Here is an 18,687-nt window from a genome sequence, read left to right on the forward strand (position 1 = left end):
GTTCTGTTTCCATACATCGCCTATTAAAAATAAAGATGTAGATCTGCACATACCAAAGCATTGTGCATTCAAATTCTTGGAAAGAACTAACTGCAATTGCCTAGACTACACACTTTAACAGTATTTTTATACATTGTAAAGGACCACACATGAAAGTACTTCATGTGCACAAAGAGCATTCATGGAAAGAAGCATATTGATAGATAATTTTTAAGAAACATTTTCTACTCCATAATCTCAACTGGCACAAACTTACGTATGATTTACCTGAGCTCAGGATCTATCCCTTAGCATAGTAAATGCCCAACAGTCAGTGGTAACCATTCCACTGTCTTTGTATTTCTACTCTTGTCATAGGTGAACTTTTTCATTACCTATTCCAGGAGATTACCTTTAATGCAGCTGTTTCGACTGTGAGAAAAAGGGGCACTCGTGTCTATGCAGGTGTACGAATTACTTCAGTATCTAACCCTACCTTCCTACAGAATCAACAGCATTTTCAATTGAAATTGTGAAACTACCAAATTTATGCACAGGGATGGAATTCTCCAGGGGACTGTTTAGGGATTGTCTAGGAATTAGTCTAAAAAAGCATCTTTGTCATGCACACTGTGCTGAGGCATCATGGTCACTTCTGATATCTGGTAAGTTCCGTGAAGTGCTCTTGAGGAGATGCCACAGATTATTGTTCAGAGATTTGAAAGCAAGCTGCAGAGCACCTGGGGCAGGAATCAAATAACTAACAGCTATAATTTAGAAAATCCTCTATGGGAAAGACAAGAAATCAGGCCCACTGCCAAACTCAAGGGGCCAATACATACATCAGCTCCCTGCAGTCATTGAAGTAGAGCTGGACTTGTTCTGCCTGGCTCAGTCTTGCCTTCCTCTCCAGAAACTTTTTGTCCAAGTTTTCCCAGCACTCATCCACATCTGTGAGTCTCTCCATGATGTTTTCCTTAACTTGAGGGTACGTGCGGCTGAGGTGCCAAGCATCTCCTCGAATCCGTTCCAGCTCTTTCATGATGACTCCCAGATCTCTCTGGAATGGAGACAGAATGGATTGTAAGACCAAGTCATTACTTAGTTCTACCAAAAGTGGATTTAACAACGCTGCATATATTTTCTACACTCTGGCTGTACAGAGGCTGGAAATATGAATGCCTCTCAGTTTTCCTTTAATGCCTTGTTCATCATCAAACATAAAAGAAACTTCTTTAGACATGAGAGAGATTCTTTTAGTAAATGTGGAGCTGAAGTTTCCCATGGTTCATCTGACACCTTTGCAATTATCATAACAGAGATTTTAGAAGAGAAGTTCATCCTTCAAAGCAAAAGCATTTGCTTTGAAGCATATATTATCATTACATATCATAACATATATAATAATATTATTATATATCATACCATATAATAAAGAAGCATATAATATCCCAATGTTAAAAACAGGAGGAAAAAGCCCTCTTCTCTGAGGCATAAAGAATATTTAAGGGTGCAATAAATTTGTCTTGCAAGTAAGGCCCTTAAGAGGCATCAGTCAAGAATCAGTCTCTTTTTTTTTGCCATCTATGCTTTTCTGCTACTGCTTCATCACAGATCCTCTTACCTCTACTCCCTCAAGATGGCTGAGAAGTGTCTGTACACCTGGAAGATCATACCCATAATCTTCTATATCCACCACTGCCTCTTTCTCCTGCATCCAGCCCTTTACTTCATCCACATCGTGGTCATACTGGTGAACTTGATGGGCTGCTCTTAGGTTCTGGAATAACAAAGTAATTTAATTGTAATACTCTACAGCATTTTGTGTCTACAACATGAAGAAAGGTAACCCCAATATGTCAAAATGCAGTACAAAATCACTGGGGACTTTGAGAGTGAATGAAATATCTTCCCCATTAAGCCACCTGAAAATGAGGTGTTAACCTGGGATCCCCAAGTTCTGTTGGACAAGGGAAAGAAACAAATGTCTCTGAAGAGCAATTTATCCCTACATAAGAAGAATTATCAGAATGGAGAGCATGAATTGCCCTCTAAAAGTAGCTCTCTACATCACAGAGGTTGTCTTAAAATACTACTTGGAATAAAGTCTACACTGCAAACAGTGAAAATAAATTGAGCAAAAATCATGCTTTTCTGAAATGAGAGTATTAAAAAAAAGTTCTAATACTAGTTTATAGTCAAACTCTATAGCAACAATTGTCATGCATTTATTTCTGCTAACAGACAATAGTGGGCTTGAGCTACCTCATAAGCAACAGGTCATGCAACAGTAGTGAAAAAAATGATTGAGGACATCTGATGATTTATATTGTCCTTAAAACAAACAAAAATGTTGAGTTCTGTGTGTCACCTCTGCTTTTCCATACATATCTGTGACTGCAGTTTCCTGAGGGGGAGTGAGCAGATTTAACACCCAACTGCTACCTAAAGGTAGGGGGTTGGCTCTGTGTCCTCCATCACATTCTCTTCCATATGCCTTCTTTGATTTCAAGAAGTTAACTCAGCAAAAATCCTGGAGAATTTTGATCATGTTACATAAGTAGTTCCATAAAAAGACTGATAAGTGGCAGAGCCAGACTCCTGTTAGTGGTAGTAAGTTGTTGGATTGGCTTTGTTTTTCAGTAAACTGGAGTTAGCAGTGAATTAAGGAAAACAATTACCCAGAGCTGATAAGCATCTTTCAAGTATAAGCCTTGCCAGGAGCAGTAGGGTAAGCAGTGGCTATAAAGGGAAATGAATCCAGAAAAAATTGAACAAAATGTACTCATTGTCCCTGTAAACTTTGTGTTTCAACATGAGCAATGCACTGGTTTGGGAAAGAAAGGGCATGGGAGGCTGCAAGGAAATCAATGCCCCAGTTTTTAAAGTGTTTCCTACCTCTGTCCTTATATCAATGGCATTGCATAGTTTCTCCCACATTTCATTGATTTGCTTAGTTCTCTTCTGGATGACATCCATCTTGCTGTGGCCTTCCTTATCCAGTTTAGATGCTAACTCATTTAAGGAGACAACTTTGGAATGTCCCAGAGGTTTCATCTCATTTACAAAATCTTTAAACTTTTTCTCCAGCACCTGCAGAATAAATGGGCACACAAATTTAGATAAAGAATTTCTGCCTACCTCCATGAGAGAGGCAGAAGGAATCACTTTCTCTGCTCTGTATAACACAAAAGCTATGCACTGCAATCTACAAGTGCAAATTGTTTGATAAATCCAAATGACCCAGAGTCAGAGGAAGACATCTTTTGTCTTGATCATTTAACATTCTGTGTCACAGAGAAAAAAATAACCACATCCTGACAAGCAGAAGTTCCTCACATCAAAAGCTAATGAACAGAACTTGTCTACATATGCAGCAGTTCCTAGGAGGAGTGGACACTACTAATTATACCTCTCTGCACTGTGTTCCCCAAGGAGAAATTTATCCTTGAAATCAGCAGCAAGAGATATGAACGCTGCAGCCCAGTGCTTTTGACCACAGTCAAATTTTTTAGGTCCTGTCAAACTTATAAGCAGGGCAAGCAATGGAGTGTGCTGACCTCACCTTATTCCAAGAAAAGGTAACTTTCTGATATATCTAATTTTCTGTTGGAAGATGCTACCTCAGCAAGCCTGTCAAAGCAGACAGAAGCCAGTCTGAGTTCTTGCTGTAGAGATAACAGCTCTGCTTAGTTTTTGTCATTGTAACATGCTTCATTGTCAGCAGCTATATAAAAATTGCAGCAAATATATCCCTGCTTTGCCACACCATACATGCAATACTTTTTATTTTCTTTTACCTCAACATCATCTAAGTCCTGCCCATAGTCATCGGACTCGGCTACAGACAGTTTACTGGAAAGCCATGCATCTACCAGCTGGAATTCTCTTTCAAACTGATAGAGCTGGAGCTGTTCTTGCAGGCGTTTTCTCTGGGTGTCAGACTTCTGTAGGAGAGACTGATAGTCTGCCAGAATCCCCTGGAGCTTTGAAAGTATTACTGAACTGCAAAGAATAAGAAGCAGAAAGTGTGTCTTTGCTTTATGGTTCTTTTTAAACACTGTTTTTTCTGACAGGTTTAATTTGCAACACCTTTAAAACACAGAATAAACCAGATAAGATAATGGAGTGAGTTATGCTGTGCCATTAAACCCAGCTAGCTCAGGAAATTAAAGCAAATCATACAAATGGCCGCTCTTTTCCTATACTTCTCCCCAGATATAAAAACAAACTTTCAATGAAAAACAGTGAACTGTCAGGAATGTTCATTTCCTTTCCCAAGCACAGTGGTTTTTGAACATTTGTGGTAAATTAGAGTTAGATGTCTACTCCTGGGAGTAGACAATGGACAAAGAAGCTGATCTGCATTAAATGGTCTGTTGTTAAAAAAAAATCTCACTAAAGCATTAAAATAATCATCAAGCTTTTGGGGAGTTCAGTGTGTGTGATGATGATGATGGAGGGATGGATGATCCCTGAAATCTTATTTCTGAATGAGCAATCAAACATAGTTGAACTTTTCTTTATTTGCCTTCTCTGGGCATTTCTTTCAGACCTGGAGGAGAAACCTGTTTTTACTTTCCTACCTCTCTGGACTGTCTTTGTTTATTAAGCTGGCTCCTGTCTCCTGTACTTTCTCGATCCTCAACCTGAAGCTATCCATGTCCAGTTTGGTAGCTTCAAGTTTACGAAGTAAAACTTGTGTGGATTCTTCATTCTTCCCATAATCAGAGGTCTCCAGAATGAAACTCCTCTCTGCCAGCCATGCCTCCACCTCCAGCAGCTGTATAAAATACAGGGATGAGCCTTGATACAGCTTGATTTAGGTCAAGACAAAAAAAACTAAAAGCAGTGGTGCACTGACACATGAGTGAAAACAGAGAGCACCTTACATGTGTTCATCTAATGCAATCTAGCACACACTGTTCCAAAAAATGTGCACCCAGAATCCAGAAATTGCAGTTACATGTTACTCACTGCCATTTGTTGGGAAGATAACTGTTGCTTCTCCACTGTATCCTTATTTACCAGATATGAAAAATCAAGGCAGTGTGAATTCTGCTTCTTTCTCAGGACATACATCCATTCAACAATATAGATGCCAGTTGTTTTAAGAAAAGAAAAGAAATAAAAAAAAACATCTCTCAGGAACCATCCTTACCTCATTTAGGAACAGATGGGCCTCATAGGATTGCATAAGCTTTTGTCTCCTCTCTTGAGCCTCTGCCTTCAAGGTCTCTACAGAAGTCTCAAGCTCCTTCAGATGCTCTATAATCTTGTGAGAGGCTGAGTGGCCTCCCCTGACCAGTTTCTGTCCTGTACTGATCACTGCTTTGGTCAAAGCATCTCGACTGTTTATCTCATTCTCCAGGTTCTGGAAAGAGTAAAGAGTCAAATGATAGACCAAAAATTGAAGCTATGGAATTTTTATTCCAGAAAATGTAGTCATGCAATTCCTTTATAAATTTGCTTTCTCTTCACAAAGGTGGGTCAGAGGTACAAAGTCTGAGTGCATGCTTGGAGTGGAGTGGAGTGGAGGACTTTTTTTGGGGTGAAGCAGTGATCACAGAAATCAAATTTAGCCACAAAGTTTGAACTTTGATGTATATCTACCTCAGAGTATGGAGGGAAAAGGTCCAATTTGCCTGTACGTTATTATTTATCACTTGCGAATGCTTTTGTAGAAGATGCATCTTTGCATAGCAGCTATTGTAAACACTGTGGGTACACCACTGCCAGTCAGCCAACAGGACAAGGAGAGAAGAAAACCACCTCAAACCAATTCTCAAGGGCTTTACTTGAAATTAATTTTTGAAGACTGGTAGATTTTAAAACTATATGCATCCCTCCATATACTCTCCCCTGGGTAGGCAAGGCCCATGCTGTGGTTTTTCTGTGAGCATACATGCATTTCTGTGAGCATACATGCTTTCTTTGGCTGACTGTGCCTGAGCACCCTGAGCACAAGCAAGCCCCACAATTTTAGCATTGTTCTGTTTAATTTCACAGCTATGAATAAGCAGGTTCAGAGTTAGACTGCAGTGCACTGTTATTGTAGAAGAGATGCCCTCTATGAGGAGAGGAGTTGCTTTCTCAACTCAAGTGTCAGACTTGGCTGGAAAAAGCTCTGATTCTAATCTTGCCTTTAACTTCCCCCTATTGATTTCAAGATGTTGTTGAAAAGCAACACCATATCTTTTCCAAGCCAACAGCTGTTTGAAGGCATAATATATTTGTGTATAAATGCTGTTTTGCAAGGCAGCTTCTTTTTTTTTCTTCCTTAGGAAGAAGGTTAATACATTTCACTCACAATCTCTTTTGTGGCAACAAATCAAGGAATGAATTTTGCAAATCTGGCTCATTAGGACAAACAATAGAGGTGGAACTAACAGAATATTCAATTCTTGACTGTTATGTTAATTCTGACATTTGCTTGCTTGTAAACCAACATTAAAAAGAAAGTGCAGAGGCTGTAGCTAATAATTTTTGAGAATTAAAAGCTTATATTTTAATCCTGTTTCCAGAAGAATAGTAAGTAAAATGTCAGAGAATTTTATTATGCACTGATTTTATGGTATATGTCTCCCACTCTCACAGTTAGTTGAAACATTTTGAGACTTAGCCAATTAACAAAAATTAATCATAACCTAAAGCAGTATCTCCTCTGTTCCTTCAGTTATTTGAAATATTTTCGCAGATTAATTCAGCTCAAGCATTCTTTTCTTCTGTGAACTTAATTACTTTCTTACCATGCCAACGAGCTCATAAATTTTAGGAGTAATTGCATACAAAACAACATTTATGTTATTAATCATGATGAAACAAGTTTTTCATTCTTACTGTTTCACAATGATAGCACCAGATGCTTGGGCTTTCTCTCTTTCTGACTGTGTCTATCACACACATTGACAATTTATAGGATCTCCTGTCTTTTCCAATCCTAATGCAGCTTGCACAGATTTCTCCAAAAGTCATTGACATGGCACTTAAATGGGGTGTCACATGCTAATATTAATATTAAATACCAATAGTTGCTGGAAAATCTTAGCGGGAATATTTTTTCTTCCACCTTGTATTTGCCAAGAGAGAGTACTCCTTGTCAAAGAACTATCAGGAAGGTATTTATTGGTATTTGAGATGACAGTATTCCAGGCACTGCTTTCTCTGATGGCCCATCTGAACCTTGTGAAATATTTCAGCAGTTGTCTTGAAAGCTACCACTAGAGTGAAGGTCAGCTAGCATAACAATTCCCTGTTAACTCCCTCCCTCCATCAGAGCTGAAAAAGTTTTTGGGAAAAATATTTTCCTGGGAGCTTATCCTGAGACATCTGAGCAATGAGCTTTCTTGGATGTACTGAGTTTGAAAGCATTTTGTTAGGACCAAAGAACCTATGAAAATATGCACAAGTTTGTAAAATCTATTTTGTATTGAAAAGGCCAGGGTTTGAACTCAGTTGACAGAAAAGCCAACATGACCACAGAAGGCCTGTGGTGTGGTACTTGCACCACTGCAATGATAAGCAGGATGGCATCCTGCATGTTGCCAAGTCATGGAGACATCCTTGAAAAAGAAAAGGATAAAAATGATCCCTGGCATCCTGACTCCTGTTAGCCAAAGGACAGCAGATGAAGTTTGCTTGAGACAAATTGAATGAAGTGTTCTCTATTTAATTCTAAAGACTGATTCTCTATTTGATTCTAAAGACATGACACTACCTGGTGCTTTTCCTGTAGACTCTGAATGGTTACCAGGGATTGGCCATAATCCTTGGAGGAAGCCATGGGGAGCTTCTCACGAACCCAAGCCAACTCCTCGTCAACATCTCGGAAGAACTGGTACTGCAGTCTGCTTGCCTGCAGACTTCCCCGCCTCTCCTGCAGAGGATCACGTAGCCTTTTGTATCTGTAGGTTTTAAAGATAATCCAGTGAGGACTACAGATTGATAAGGAATGAATGCAAAACACTCATTTCAGAATAGTGTTGAGAAGGAAAGAAAAAAGAATATTCAGGGAAGAAAAAAGCTGGCAGAAGATAGGCCAGGCACTCACACACCTCTGCACCAGTTCATCTACTTTCTCTTCTAGTTCATCAGCAAGGAAATGTTTCTCCTTCTGGAACTGCTGAGCTGTGACCACAAGCTCTTGCAGCCGTTCTCTATGGGCAGCAATGTCTTCCTCCAGTTCCTCTTGTTTCTTCAGATGACTATTCAAAACCACCAGATCATTGTCATTGTATGGTGCTTTCAGGTCATTTTCCACACCTTCCAACCATTTCTCTGTGTCCTCTACATTTCGCTGAAAATGAAGACCCTGAGAACAAGCAAGAAGAAAAAATAATTTAAACCTTTAGGACAGATAATGTGATGTGAAAATCTCAGCCACTTGCAGTAAAGATTGCACACTCTGCTCAGTGAACTTGTCCCATACACAATGGTGGTGCAAATGAAGAAGAGAATTCAGTCATGGTAAAGACAGGAACAGATGCATTGAACATCAATAGCTTATCTTACTTGTGTTGCACAAATGCAGCTCGTGGACATAGCATCTTAAAAAAAAAAAGAACATTTAAAGGGAAAGCTCTGTTTTATAACCACAGATTTTCTGATAGCCCAAGCAAGCATAACTCACAGTCATGAGAATTCATGTGCCTGGAGCTAGAAGAATGAAAAGCATCTGTAGGTTTCTTTCTCAATGTACTGGAGAAAAGATGCCCTTGAGATAGATGCAGAGTTGACACATTTGAGTAAACACATTTTTCCTCAGTAACTCTCTTTGGAATCTGGATCTAAATCAGCAGCAGAAAGCAGAATGGAGCCCAGCCTACAAATCCTCTTCCCTCCATAGGGATCTCCAATTATCCTGCCAATTCCATTCAGTCAGTACACACTTAGCAGATTCTTTGCAATAATGGTCTTGAGGAATCAGGTTGGATTGTATCAAGTGACCCACTTGTAGATTAGCCATGTAGCAAGGCAGCTGTGCTATCTCTGGAAAAGACACCAAGATCCAGCCACTGGCATCCCTGTTAGCCCTGGCATTACCTTGTAAGCATCCTGCAGTTTGGTCCATTTATCCTGGCAACTTGCTAGCAGCTCTTCCCATAGCTCTTCCATTTCTTGTAGTCTGGACTGAATGGCTTCTGGGGCATAGTGCCTTTCATGGAGCATCTTCTCCCCTTCCTATGTCAGAAGGAACAGGCAACATATTCTTCCTTTGCTGAATGCACCAGAATATATCACTTTTGCCTTCATAATCAAAGTCTACCAGCACTCTTATGTAAAGGGCCAGCTGCAACCTTCACCTCCTGACATAATAGATGGAGGGATTGCAGAGACAGAGAAAAATCTAATAAAGACATAAGGCTTACTGAAATTAGGGCAGAAACTGCACAGCAAGGGAAGCAAGAGGCACAGCAAGTGAAAGGTGCTATACCAGGTTAGTAGGTGTTCTAAAGAGCAACTACTAGGACTATTCCCAATAAAGAAGGCAAGGCATTATGAAATAATGTGAAAGAGATTGTGCAAACAAGTCTTTAACACCAGATAATTTTACCAAGGATTGTAGCTCCAGCCTTTAACCCCCTCTTGTCATGTCTGCAAACAGGGGGATTGAAAAAGAAAAGAAAGGAAAAGAAAAGAAAGAAAAGAGAAAAGAAAAAGGAAAAAAGAAAAGGAGAGGTGTTTCTAAGATACAGGTGAATCTGGAGGGGGCAACCTACTTTTAATGTAGTAATCTATTGCAAAATACATCCAGTAAGCACTGTGCTGAAAATAAAATTAATAAACATGTTACAGTCTGTCCTTCCAAACTTATCATTTGCTCACAGCTTCTGCCAAATATCTGACAAGTCTTGTCAGGCTTCCTTCATATCTTGCCTACTAACATGTCTCTGCAAAGGAAGCACTTGAAAACTATCCTTTTTGTTGGATACATCTTATATGTCTTGTTAAGGCTGTACATCCAATCAGATAGATTCTCTGCTGGAAATAAACAAGGATACCTCCAAAGTGGCATTCACCCAGAGAGATGTCCCTAAAGTCAGTGGATTGAATCTTTTATTGCAGGCCCTCATCTGTTTCCATTGCATGCACAGTGAACATGCAGAGCAAGCTCACACTAGACAGTAAGAGAGGGAGAGAGTGAAGAAAGAGATGGACACAGAAAATTCTTGGTGGACTAAAAGAATAAGCTTCTCAGTATACTCAGAGACAGCATGGACAATACCAGTGAGAGGACAGTGACTCCCCCTCCCTTGGTTGAGATCACTGTAACTCACAATGTCTGCAGAGTCTTTCATGCCAGTTTCCCACCCTTGCCCAAACCCCTGCTTCTCTCACTGATTTGATGGAGTCCAAATGATTTCTGTTGGCCATGATCTCTGCTTGGAAAGCCTGGTGCCTCTGCAGTTTGGTCTGCAGATTGCTTGGATCCTTCCAGCTATCATCCTGGGCAATGCTGTTCTTCTCGTTAATCCAGGCAGCCACCTGTGGGGAGGGAAGAACAGAAGTAAACAAAATCTTCAGTGTTTCTCCAGTTTCTTCAGCTCCAGCCTGCCAGGCTCTCCTCTTATATGTCTAAAACAGGGAACTGGGAAGTGGGGACCAAAATGAGTTGTCCTTCTGAGGTTCTGCTTCCCATAGATCCTCCTGTCCTTCATGAGGTCACCCCTATATGTTTATTTACTAGCACTGTTGTCTGGAAAGGGAGCTTCTCCATCAGATAACCCCCATGCAGTGAGAAAATGCATGGGCACATGTGTGCATGGGGGAGCATAAACAATGATCACCCTATTTCTAACCCACCCATTGTCAGTATTTCACAAAAAAAGAACTAATTTTTTTCTTCTTTTTTTTTTTTAATGATGGCACATTCCCTTTTAATACATTTATTTCTTCTGCATTTTGCTGTTTTCCTATGTACAGTAGATTTTTCATTTACTACACTAGACTAGAGAAAATAATCAAAAAATATCCCTTCATTCTTATCCTCATCTTTCCCAATATTATCTCATTCCAGGCTCAGTTCCTTGATTTTCCTCACAGCAAATCTGTCTGGGCATTCAGATCTATGCAGCACAGCATATTTTAAGAAACCAGAATATTATGAATCCTGTGTAATTGTACCTCAAAAGAATTCTTCAGGAACTTCTGCAGAAGCCTTGATTCCTCTAGCAAATGTCTGCGAGCAGCAGCATTCTCCAGCAGTCTCTGTTTTCTGAGATGAAGACAGATGTGTGAGGTAAAAATCACAGAATTAATTAGATAGATAAGGGTTTTCAAATTTCACATCTAAAACACACATGATCAAATCCTCCATTCCCTAGGAGGGAAATGTCCATGATATGCAGATTCCCTTGATCTGGGCTGTCAGAGAAGATGCCCAGGACACTCTAGGAAAGATTGCCAGCTGACAGATATCCTACAAGTTCTGTGTATATGGTATCTGCCTCTAGAAATCACCATTATTGCCTTTCAGGATTCAAGGGAATATAAACTCAGCATGTTTCTTATGTGGAAATCCTGCAAATGTGATGGTGTTTTTCATGGATAAACTAAAGCTTGGATCACCATCCTTTAATTTTTTTTTCCAATTATTGGACCTGCAGCCCTTTATTAGTGTTAATGCATATGTGAGATATTAATAAATCATATAAAATTAGAAAACATTCAGTTTTTCTAATCAGTATGTTCACTTGAATCAAAGGGGACTTCCAGTCTCTTTTCACAACTTTTATGTAGCTCTTTTCATCTACCACAGCAGGGAATACAACTGCTTTTACTTCAGCACTTGTTTAAGATGAACAACATGCAAATTGCTAGTAGCAATAAAGTAATTCACACGAGAGGACAAGATCTGATCAGAAAATTTGCAAATGCCCTAATGGATAATTTGAGTGGGGCTTAAAGATCAACCCTATTAGAGCAGAGAAAAGCCGTTGTCTAGGAAATGACCTTTCTTGATGGTATTTAATGATAATGAAGTATTTAATGGCTTGGCAGGCCTTCTGTTTGCAGAACTGTCCAGAATGAGCATCACAGCACTGTCCCTAAGGCCAGGCCAGAATTAAAGACAAACTGCCTTTTTCTGAATCCTGCTCCCCCTCCACTTAATTGCTTTTTGGAATGAAATACAGCCAATTTGGGAAGACTCCAGTGCAAACCATGAAGTTGAGCAAATGCAAACCAGCTTATAGTTCTCTTAATTCATTTAAAGATAATGATCACAGGAGGAGGGTCTCATTGCAGAAGAGATTGGTGGCTGACATGGGAAGGATTTGACTTTACCTCCTCAGAACAGCCTGGCATCTGCTGCTGATATTTTCTGAGTCATAATGCTTGTTCTGTGTTAGCTGCTGAGCAAATGAAGCCATCTCATTGATTTTCTCCATCTGAGCTTCCAGGGCTTTTTCAAACTGTGTGTGTTTCCGCTGCAGGCTCTCCACACTAGACACTGAGTCCTGGATAGAATTCAATAAAGGGAAGCTGCTTTCAGTCAGAGTTTTTCCATCCAAAAACACTGATGATCCAGAAGGTAAATGGCATTTACCCCAGATTTGCAAAGTAGTTGTCAAGAAATTTTATTGTTCCTTGGAATTGATTGGCATTGATCTGACACTTGGGACCTAAATATTGTTCCATGCAAGGTCTGAAGCCATTATTTCAGCGCTGGATACTTAGCTTCTTGTGCATATTGTTGTGCTGGTTAGAACACATAACTTCTCAGGAATTGAAACATCAGCCCATAATTTTAAATAAGCCCCTAATTTTAAATCTTAAATTTTAAGACAGATGCCATGTTGAAAGCAAACGTGGGATGCCAAACTGAAATCAGAGTTAAGGGAACAAATATGTCACAGAAGGAGGTTAAAATTAGAGTCTCAATTTCAACTCATGGAATTTGGAAGAGCTCAGATCCAGATTTGAATTTGAGGAGAACTGCAGAGAAACAGTTCTTGTAATGTTTGTGAATCCAAGGATTAATGACTTAGAGTTCTCCTTTCAGCACCCCTCTGCACTTTAATTATAGAACCAGTGGTGTCAAAATGTTGTTATCCCAGTAAACTCTGCTTCTCCACTATTCTAAAGGAAGCAATAAGCTCACATCAAATGGGTCAGAAAAAACACTAAACTTCTGGGTACTTACATGAGTCATTGGATGGGAAATTACTCACAGAACATTTTCTGCACATTGCTAAGCTAAATATGATTGATGAATCCTTCTAAGTCTGTACTGTAATGAAGAGACTGCAAATACACTGAACTCTGAGATGTTTTTGTAGCCCCCGCAGAGGCAACTAATTTAGTAGCACTACCTGTACAAGGTGTAGGGTGAGCTAAGTGTCAGAATGTATATCCAGCATCCTGAACAGCTTTTGCAGCCCATGCATCAGTCTGCAGTTTCAGTTATTGCAGCGTTACTGATAACTGTGGTAGGTAATTTAAAGCTACACTGGGTATGCCAGCAGTGACAGCAGTGATGACTTGCACACTGCTGCCAAATGTATTTGGGTCAGATCAGACAAGCCAGGCTGAATGGGGCATTGAACAACCCGGGCTGCTGGGAGGTGCCCCCACCCATGGCAGGGGGGTTGGAAATGGATGGTCTTTCAGGTCCCTTCCAACCCAAACCATGCTAGAGTTCTATGTTTCTGTGAAGTCTCATTTTCCTGCTATACTCAGAGCAGTTGGATTGTTCCATTACTCTTAGATTCCCATCCTGTGTAAAGTACCAAGAAAAGAAATCTGATCCTAAACCACCAACAGGGCAGAGCAGTAACTTCAGAAGGAGAAAGAGCACAGGAAGATTCAGAGCACACCATTGTACAGTCCCTTCTCCTCCAGACTGGTTGCAGAGAAAACTGTAATTTCTCAGAGCACATACCCCTAAGTCCTCATTAGCTAGGAAGGCCTCTTTGCTGCTGAGCCAGCTCTCAATCTGTTCCACGTAGCCATAGAATTTCTGTGTAGGGAAAAAACCCAGCAGTCACAAACAGGACAACATGCTGAAATGCTGTAAAGCAGAAGCTCACCTGACTTCAGCAGAGTGCACTGAAAAAACCAAACTTTCATGATTATTTCAAAAATTAATGTAACACATGAAAAAGCATTGAAACTGCCCATACCATAAGATTTAAGTTCTCATATATGTGATGATTTTAGATGGGATTAGTAGCCCAGCTCTTATTTAAAATACTTGACATTCTTCATTGTAGAATCTCTGTTTGAGCGGAAATTTTTGAAGTGAGATGACTGTTACAGAGAAGTATTTCTGGAAAATTGCAGCCAAACCAGTTATTTTATAAGGAAAAAAAAAGCCAGGAAAAAATACATTATTCTGTCCATGCTAAATTTTTCTTCAGTTTTTTAAAAATACTTGTCTGGCTCCATGTCTTTTTGGGCAGGTTTTAGAATTTGGAAGAATAGTGATGTTGTGTTATAAGTATGTGTCTTTTTCCAGATGTATGAGAGTTTGACCAAAATTTGCTAAGTTTTACAGTCTTTGAAAAACGTATTAGCACATATTCCACAGAAATTTCTATGATTTGTAGAGGTAAAATTTCTCTAACTCCTGTCACCACTGAATGCGCTTGGCCCTCAGCATGCCTTCCAGAAACCACTGAAATATAGATGAAACACTGGGTATTATTAGCACATTTTTCATCCTGCCATCTCATAAATTTGCTGCTTTTATCAAGAAAGAACTGTGAGTGGCATGCGCATCCTCTCTTGAATGTCATTTTACTCACCTGTAAATCTTGTGCCTGAAACAATTTAATATATTGCTCTTTCCATGCTTGGATCAGTTCAGACCAGGCTTTCTGCAGTCTGGAGAGGGACTGGCGAATCTCAGGGGTTGCATAGTGACCGGAATTGCCAAGTTCTTTACCATAGTCACTGAGAGCGTTGAACCTTTCCCCTCGGGCTTCAATCTCCTCCTAAAATACATTACTGAGGTTGATGTCAAGGGCTAATGAAAAGCCAGTTATTCAGAATACAAGCCTTGAGGGAAAGAGCTTGGGCTGTAACTTTCCAGCACTAATATTTGCATGGAAAATAATTCATCTTTGAGCTATGTTACTGGAGGGGCATAGAATTGCCTAAGAGAGAGTAAATGTAAATAATAAATGAGTTTATTGGTCCAGAAACAACTGTTTTCCTACAAATGAAAATTGAGATTTAGTTAGAAACAGATTAGAAAATGCTGAGATATAAATGAACACAATTTCAAACATCCATAATATCATCCCCCAGTCTTCCTACATAAAAGTGGTGCTTTTAAGAAACAGTGCCTAGAACTTTTCCTCTCCCGACAAAGAAGTTTGCATCAGATTTTTACATTAAAGACATGGTTTTATTTCATTTTGTGTTGTTAAAATGACACACTCTTAACTTTTGCACCTGGTCTGAGGAATGAATTATACCCCTATACTGAATCCTGAAGGTGAAAGCATAAAAAGCAATTATGATCCCTGCAAACTGAATGTGGAATTTCTAATGTAAGCAATTACAAAATGAAACTATGGACTGAAATAATACCATGGACTATGGACTAAATAATACCCTGTATTAACTCATAAACTACCTTAAACACTATGGCATGTACTATTAAATTTCTGAAATTAGAAGTGCTGCTTTTAGAGATTTTTGGGGTGGTGGTGTTGCCCATTCATAGATAACAGAGTTATAAAATTGTAATTAAAATGTTTTTGAAATTCACGCCAGCATCTCATGTTCAACTCCAGTCCCTCCTATGGACTTTGGTTTGAGCCACTAACCAGAATAAAAAACCCCTCCTTCTTGCCTTGTCTATAATTTTAGTTTGGCCAGCATAACAACATAATGCCTGAATTCCTCCTTTTCTCTGTGCCTGTCTCTTTAGAGCCATTTGGGCTCCTTGACTAACAGATATTAAAGACTTAGATCTTGGCACCATTTAAATTTGGAGCACACTACATTAGTGGTTTGTGATATTTTTAATATGACAAAGAATTATTAGCTAAAATATTGTTAAGTGATAGGAGAAAGCATTGTTTAAGTGGATGACTCTAAAGAAGGAGTCAGGGGATTTCAGGTACTTCACACTAAATTCACGTTTAGAAAATTAATCAGAATCTACAAACTATGTTAATAATGGGACCCACAGAGCACTGGGTACCAGTAATTATTCTGTGAACAGGATTTTTAGAAGAAGTAAAGTAATTACAAAGAGAATGTAGCACAACAGTTGAAAGATAGCTATGATTCTTGTGAAAAAGTAAAATATTGACTTTTTCCAAATATTAATTAAACTTTCACTCCTTTCAGAAAAGACACCAAAAGTATTAGCCAATTTAGCCACCAAAACATTAGTAAGGTAATTATTACTGGGATATAAAGTGTTTCAGAAGGGAAGGTGTAACACCATTCATTGGTAATTTGCTTTGCTGTGTGGAACAAACTGCTGTTATTTTCTTCTCACGTAAATTGTGATCACATGAAAAAATCTAGCTTGAAGCAAGGATTAACTGGCATGAAGTTCTTTAGCAATATGAATAAGGAGATGAGCAGTGAGCATGATGTGAGACTGAACTCGTTTTTCACCATCAGGCTTGGACAGCAGTAGAGGTGAGAGCTCATGGGGCTTCTGAGCCTTTTTGCAAAGACACAAGCTGCCAAACACCCCATGGGACAGGTTTGTCAGTATGTAGGTGATTTCTATCCCCAGCCTGGTACTGAAAACAGTTTTTTTGCCATGTTATTGACAGAAGCATGCTGTGCACACAGAAGGATTCCCAGTATGTGCAACTGGAGCCACAGAAGATACTTGCCTTTCTTTCCTGATGCTCCTCTATCATGCTTTCAGCTTCATTTGCGCTCTTAGGCAGCCCCCCTGCTTCCATTAAAGATCTGGTTTTCTGGGCCCAGTCTAGTATCTCCTTCATCTCCAGGTTAAATTTCTGCAGCTGGTACGAGGCTGCCAGCTTCTCCTTCCTGCCACATAAGGTGCAGTTCAGCATCATCTGACATGGAATTACCTAGTTGCCTCTCCCTCCCCATTTGCACAGGACAGTGTCTTAAGAGAAGCCAAATGAAGTTAATTCAAGCTTTCCCTTACAGTTCCTAAGAGTTCCTCATGTTAACCAAAACCACAGGAGATGCACACTGTCTTGGAGACAACATATTTACAAATATTTTTATATCAGTCCATTAGCGCAAGAAAGGTAAAAAAGGCTTCATATCTGTTGCTTACAGCAATGATTACAGATCAGGATTAAGCCTTTCTTGTTTTGGAAAGATTTGAGGAAAAAAAATACTCTTCAAGCACACTCCAAAAATAATCTTTCACAAAGGCTTAATGATAGATTTAATTTGATAGTCTGGAGGCATTTTAGCAACATTCTTTAATGGGATAAACCACAAAAACATTGTATTATTTTTCCCAAAGTCACATCAGTTGAACTTCTTGTGTATCAAGTCACACTTTTTCCAATGCAGATGTCTTAGCTGCCTATGTAAAATTCGTAAAAAATCCTTAAAAAACTTTAAAAGACCTCTGGCAAGTAGGGTTTAGACCCCAGGGAGCAGCTTTGCTCCTGCTGAGAGATATTCAAACAACTCTAAGTCTTCACCTTTGTTTGGCCTGTCCCTGGAGTCGGAGCCAGTTGTTTTTCATCTCCTGTTGCTTCATAGTCAGTTTGTCATTTATGGATGGATTCCTTGTGGAGAGGCGGAAAGATTCCAGTTCCAGTGGCTGTGAAGAGATTTATAGTGGAGTAAATTTATGCCATATACTTATATTCATTCCTGAGTTTGCCTTTCAGGAAAAATAGTTCATTTTAAGACCCCAGCTCTCAAAGGCAGGTAATTAAATTACGGTAACAAAATACACAAAGGGATATATAATATGCAAAAAATAATACACATGCATTTGTGAGCAAACATCCATGTGCAGGCATTGCTTTGTATGCACAAAAGTTAATTTACAATTTAGAAAACAGTTTTGAAGAATATAGACAAACAGATTGGAAAAAGAAGTGCTAATTCTAACTTCTATTAGCAGTCTGATGGATGCTCATCAACTCAGGTTTAAAGTTGAAAACTTTCTTGCAAAATTCTATCAAGTTGATTAAAATGAAGAATTTTAATTATGCAGAACAAAAAATATGCCAGGCTGGTTTTAATCCTTAAAAAAAGAACATTTATTATAGGATTGTAAAGAAAAAGTTTTTCATCAATTTTATATGAAAGGGCCAACAGTGAAAAAAATGTGAATGTTGTAATTGAATTTCTACTACTGTTCAACAGGATTTATTTCTATTTAGTAAAAATATACAAATATAAAGGAGCTTAGACCCATATTTAATGCTCAATTTAATTTAGTCCTAGATGATGCAAACTGACCAGTTTTTACAAAAGCCAGAGTGGATCAGGCAGGCAATTATAACCTAGGATTTCTGTGTTGGATGTCTGTGTCAGGAAACTACGTGCAGTATGGGGTTTGCATTCTGTTCTGAACAGAAATTGAGTTGCGATTTTGGTTCAGCTGAGTACAGGAACTGGGGGGAAAGATGGAGTCCATGCTTTCCAAAATGTGTAGGACAGTCTGACCTGGCTTGTGGGTGAGGGCCAAAAGGACTTCTCCTCTTTGTTTTTGAACATCAGGAAAAATAATATTTGATAAGGTAAAGTAGGATTAAGCAGCACAGTATTTTCATGAGAAGAAATTTA

The 18,687-nt window shown here is 39.1% G+C and overlaps 1 protein-coding gene across 1 annotated transcript in view; it reads right to left on the reverse strand.

Moving 5' to 3' along the window:
* SPTBN5 (spectrin beta, non-erythrocytic 5) overlaps window positions 1-18,687 on the reverse strand; it is a 90,654-nt gene that overhangs the window by 9,386 nt on the left and 62,581 nt on the right. The window contains exons 42-57 of the mRNA XM_066552193.1: window positions 17,589-17,710; window positions 16,788-16,950; window positions 14,727-14,915; window positions 13,862-13,939; window positions 12,265-12,437; window positions 11,104-11,194; window positions 10,318-10,464; window positions 9,022-9,159; window positions 8,034-8,290; window positions 7,697-7,883; window positions 5,141-5,353; window positions 4,566-4,762; window positions 3,780-3,984; window positions 2,878-3,072; window positions 1,604-1,759; window positions 822-1,039 (exon numbers count right to left, since the gene is read on the reverse strand). Of these exons, the coding sequence (XP_066408290.1) occupies window positions 822-1,039; window positions 1,604-1,759; window positions 2,878-3,072; window positions 3,780-3,984; window positions 4,566-4,762; window positions 5,141-5,353; window positions 7,697-7,883; window positions 8,034-8,290; window positions 9,022-9,159; window positions 10,318-10,464; window positions 11,104-11,194; window positions 12,265-12,437; window positions 13,862-13,939; window positions 14,727-14,915; window positions 16,788-16,950; window positions 17,589-17,710 (2,729 nt within the window). The remainder of the gene's footprint in view (window positions 1-821; window positions 1,040-1,603; window positions 1,760-2,877; window positions 3,073-3,779; window positions 3,985-4,565; window positions 4,763-5,140; window positions 5,354-7,696; window positions 7,884-8,033; window positions 8,291-9,021; window positions 9,160-10,317; window positions 10,465-11,103; window positions 11,195-12,264; window positions 12,438-13,861; window positions 13,940-14,726; window positions 14,916-16,787; window positions 16,951-17,588; window positions 17,711-18,687) is intronic.

The sequence above is a fragment of the Molothrus aeneus genome, chromosome 6 (genome assembly GCF_037042795.1).
Source record: "Molothrus aeneus isolate 106 chromosome 6, BPBGC_Maene_1.0, whole genome shotgun sequence".
In the NCBI taxonomy this organism is placed as follows: Eukaryota; Metazoa; Chordata; class Aves; order Passeriformes; family Icteridae; genus Molothrus; species Molothrus aeneus.